This window comes from Lactuca serriola, chromosome 1, assembly GCF_051521515.1.
Source record: "Lactuca serriola cultivar US96UC23 chromosome 1, Lser_US96UC23_V15, whole genome shotgun sequence".
In the NCBI taxonomy this organism is placed as follows: Eukaryota; Viridiplantae; Streptophyta; class Magnoliopsida; order Asterales; family Asteraceae; genus Lactuca; species Lactuca serriola.
In genome coordinates, this window is record NC_136408.1 from 97683029 (window position 1) to 97687509 (window position 4481).

The 4481-nt window shown below is 32.0% G+C and overlaps 1 protein-coding gene across 2 annotated transcripts; it reads right to left on the minus strand.

Annotated features, from left to right (window-relative positions):
- Nucleotides 1-1610: 1610 nt before the first annotated feature.
- On the minus strand, nt 1611-3334 carry APO4 (APO RNA-binding protein (DUF794)). 2 transcript variants are annotated; one of them, XM_079033642.1, is made up of 3 exons: nt 3267-3334; nt 2663-2918; nt 1611-2515 (listed from the first exon to the last, which is right to left on the minus strand). In XM_079033642.1, exons 2-3 carry the CDS (start codon nt 2914-2916, stop codon nt 1792-1794), a joined length of 978 nt encoding a protein of 325 aa, XP_078889768.1. In that variant the 5' UTR covers nt 2917-2918; nt 3267-3334; the 3' UTR covers nt 1611-1791. The 2 variants fall into 2 exon arrangements, with proteins under 2 accessions (XP_078889768.1, XP_078889764.1); XM_079033638.1 differs by having other exon boundaries at nt 3216-3305.
- Between the last annotated feature and the right edge of the window lie 1147 nt (nt 3335-4481).

The window sequence follows — 4481 nt, forward strand, 5'->3', positions numbered from 1 at the left end:
GGGATTGAACAAGAAATTTTTTAATTGTCTCAATAAATTTGATGAACCTTCTCAAGTTATTGCAAAAGTCTTAGCTATTTTGTGAAAAGATTAATTGTATATACTCTTTTGGCATATCCATCAGGCCTATCACATATTATTATAACATAATAATACTATTTTGGACGTATCTAGTTTTACATACAACATCTTTTATAAAATTTCACATCTAAACTACTCCCATGACATTAGTTATGAGTAGTTAACTTTGAATAATATCTTAATTAATGGACCTCTCTAGACTCTACACAACAACGTATTTTGAAACCAATGAAACCAGCTTTTTTTTTGTGGCCCCTGGTGGGGTCACCAGTCAACCTGGTTTTCAGATTTTCAATGCATTTTATATATTCCTTCGATTTCAAAGACATGATAGATTCAGGAACAACAAAGATTTCAAAATGAGAGATTATGGATGCCATAACTTCAAGGTAAAAGCTGACTTCAAGTCTTCGACAACAACAAAAAAATGAAAGTCAACAACTGACATATAATTAGCTTCTTAAAAAAGAGTCAAGCAGCAAAGATTTATTATTGTACTAATTGTTTTGGCAATGAGGTTGTTGAATTAAGACATTGAATTATTCTGACTTATCTTGAAAAAACAATCTCTAGATCATCACAGTTTCAAATATTATAAAATTGAGGTTTACTCATCTTGCACAACCACAGCCTGGCCTCTACTTATTTCAGCATGAAATAATAATAATAATAATAATAACAATAATAATAATAGTCATTTATCTCTTAGACGAGTGGGTTAGTTGATGTGGTATCACAACTTACCATATTTTTGGTCACATCATTTTTTTCTCATTCTGAAGAAAACTAATAGAAAATGGTACCACAAACACCAACTTTTTTTAAAATAAAATTTAATAATTATATAAATATTTAGAATACATATTTAACTAAAACAATTACATAGCTAAAAACAAAAATTAAATAAAAATGATACAAATTAAGTTTAACTGTAATATTTTACATGATTTTCTCTCTAACCCTCAAAACCATCTCGAGTTAGTTTTTGAAGAGATGATCGATGTTGTGCGTTAAAAACTCTATATTGCAAGTTTTTTTTTTTTTTTTTTTTTTTTTTTTTTTTTTTTTTCACTCGTGCTCTTTGCTTCTCATCTCGAGCTTTCTTTTTCTCATCCAATTTCTCCTTTTCAAAATTCAATCGAGTTTCAAAATTCAAATTATAAATTTTGAAACTACTAGCGACCCATCGAACGATAGCCAAGTCGTTTAGTGGATGCCAAGTTGACAATGGATCGGTTGCCATATTGCAAAAAGTACAACATGATGGCAAACCATTTGTGGCCAAAAATTAGGAAGTCAAAGGAACTCCCGAAACTTTTGAAAATGGATATATTGTAATGGAATACAATGGGCTGCAAAATTGGTTGCTAAGATTGTTTTGGTTTGATTTATTCGTCTAAGATCTCTAAGATTGTTTTGGTGGATTTTTCCTTAGTAAAAAGGTTACAAATGTCTAATTTCACATACATAGAACAAAATTGAAACTTGAGTAATTAGAACAAAAAGTATAAAAACCACAAGTTAAACGATTATCAAACTTGATTACTATTTAGGCATTTCCCATTTTTATACCACAAGGTTACAAATGTCTAATTTCACATACATAGAACAAGACAAAAACTTTCATTTTCTTTCACAATCTAAATCTAAGTCTCAGTCAGTCTGATAAATATCAAACACAGTACAACATGTTATGTAATGTCTTTAATCTCAGCGAGTCTTAAATGCCACATCAGCAGATAATCCTTGAAGTTTCATCATACAATAATACTTAATCGGTGCCACCGCACCACCTTTCGTACACAAATCAACCACCGCAGGGGCATGTCCGTAAAATGACCGCCACTTATCCTCAAGAACAACCGGATCTTGAGGCCTACGAAACCACACCACCTTTTCAGGCACCAAATCATCAACCTCGGCTTTTTTCCAAAAATGCCCTCCACGCCACTTCTCATACTTAAACACCCCACACAATCGCGCCTTATGTCCAGATGGGCCCACGTGAACCTCCGAACAATATTTACAAACTTTAGCCGAATAAACCATCATCAACTTTTGAACACCCGATCTAACCACCTCCCATGCCTTTAAAGTTCCTTCCGAAATTACCCTCAGATCATTGGGTGATAAAGATTCAACATTTAAACATTCAATTTTGTTTCCGGATATACCCTCGTGGTCAAAATCAAAATCGGCACCTGCTTGGAGCGCGAGTTCAAGAATTGCGGGTATTCGGTTGTAATCGAATCTTTCATCGTGTTTGATCACATTTTGGAACATGGTTTTTAGGTGGAATGTGTTTACAGGGACAAGAATGTCATTTATACCTCCTTTGATCCATTCGTGGGGTTTGTTCTTGGAATGACGTTTGTACCCATGGCAGGTTTTGATTGCGTGACCCTTTTCACCAATGTACACTTCTTGACAGAATCTGTAAGTGGAAGATAGTGTATATGTGTGTTTTATCAATCATCAAACCAATTGTATGTTTATTTTGAAAAACAAAAGGTGTAGAAAAAGAAGAACAAGAAGAAGAAGAAGAAGAAGAAGAAAACAGTGAATGAGAGATAGAGAATACTTGCAAGACCAGATGGGTATTACTTGGAGAAGAGTGGATACGCCTTGAATCAAAAGGCTTCTTGATCTTACGACATCATAAGCAACAGGGATCATGTCTTTTACTGGATAATATTTGGCTCGATTCTCGATCCTCTTCAGAATCATGGGCCTCAGTTTCTTAAAATCTACTTTTGGATTTGATCTGTAGTGTCGAGTGATCCCAATTAACCCTTGCACCATGATTGTGTTACACCATAGTCTCGGATTCTTCATAGCTGCCATATATGTATATTATATCAAATGAGAAGCTTTTACAAATGTCTAATGGATACATACAATCATTCGAACCCTAGAAATTCCGTCGTCAAGATCAAATGAAGACTCTTTAAAAATGGTAACATTCAATGTGATTTGTGAATCCAGTTCGCAATTGATCGAATTAGCGTTCAAATGAAACATGAAATTGATTTCATGATCAACAAACATTAACGAGATTAATGAGACATGAGGCAAAGGATATATGGCCAGGTAAAAAAAATTAAAAAGCAGGAAATTAAGATACGAAGGAAAACCTCTAAACATAAAATTAATGAAGAAAGATGAAGAGATTGTGATGTAGTTACTTGCGCAGGTGCTCGGATTTGGAGATTCGCTGCTGTGAATGCGAAGAAGATGAAGGTAGCTAGGTGTTGTGGACTTCTGAATCACCAATATCAGTTATCCAAATGGGCTTCATTGCTGACCCAAAGCCCATTATCCGAATTGGCCTTGTTGTTGACCTAAAGCCCGGTTAAGCCCATTGTACGTTCACATAAAAATGTCATTATTATTTTGAAAAGGTTTTTTATATTTTGAAAAACGTCATAAATATGCATATATACCACGTGAATGTGTTGAAATTTATATATGCAATTGATCTTAAACTTTTGAATGGTTGTTTTAATCTGATTTTCCACAATTTCCTTTCCATTTTATGCCTTTCGTTTTGGCATTATCAAACTAGAATGGATAATATTAAAACTAGAATAGATTTATCACACATTATCAAACCAATGAACACTTCAATCACTAGTAAACTCGTATTTATGTTGCTCCGTTCATTGTGGCAAAGAATTTCTTTTCAATTAATAAAAACGAATGTTGTAAGTTATGTAAGGGACAACAAACATAACTTTATAATATACTAAGGGATCAAAATCAAAACTTATAAAATACTAATAATTTAACTTTAAAATTATGAAAGATGAAAATTGTTAAATCAAAATTTCTTTAAAAGAATAAGTGTAAATTTGAAAATGTGTTATGACAAGAGGCAAAATCGTTATTTTTAGATATATGCTTATTTTGTATCTTGTATCTTGTATTTGTATGTTGTAAAAGTTATAATGTTATTCAGCTTGTGAAATAAAGAAAAGCAAAATCTTAAGATGTTAAATAAACAATAAAATAAATTGATCATGTAAAAAAAGATGAAATCCAACTATTAAGAACGTCTTAAAACTTATAATCCATTCATGAACCTAGATAAGAACATTTGTAACTAAAAAACATTGTCAAAAGGAACAAATATTTTCATGTTTTTTTATTTTTTTTCAAATAGAACCAAAAACCTCCAAGCTATCATGAGATTTGTATTCTTTTCATGTCTCATAAAATAAATAAAAATATTATTAGCATCGTATAATTGTATAAGTATTGATATTTTTTTTTATGAAATAAGACAAGAAATTGAAAATTATGACCACCTTTTAGAGTTAGGTTGTGTTTGTTTTTTTTTAAAAAAACTCTTCTTACCTCTTAGTGTTGCGTGGCGCAGCACACGCGCAACACTTTTAAGT

Bases quoted from the DNA above. Each gene is read 5' to 3' on its own strand.
- APO4 (XM_079033638.1), bottom strand. The intron at 2,516-2,662 runs GTATTCTCTATC...TTCCACTTACAG, and splicing joins ATACCCATCTGGTCTTGCAA to ATTCTGTCAAGAAGTGTACA.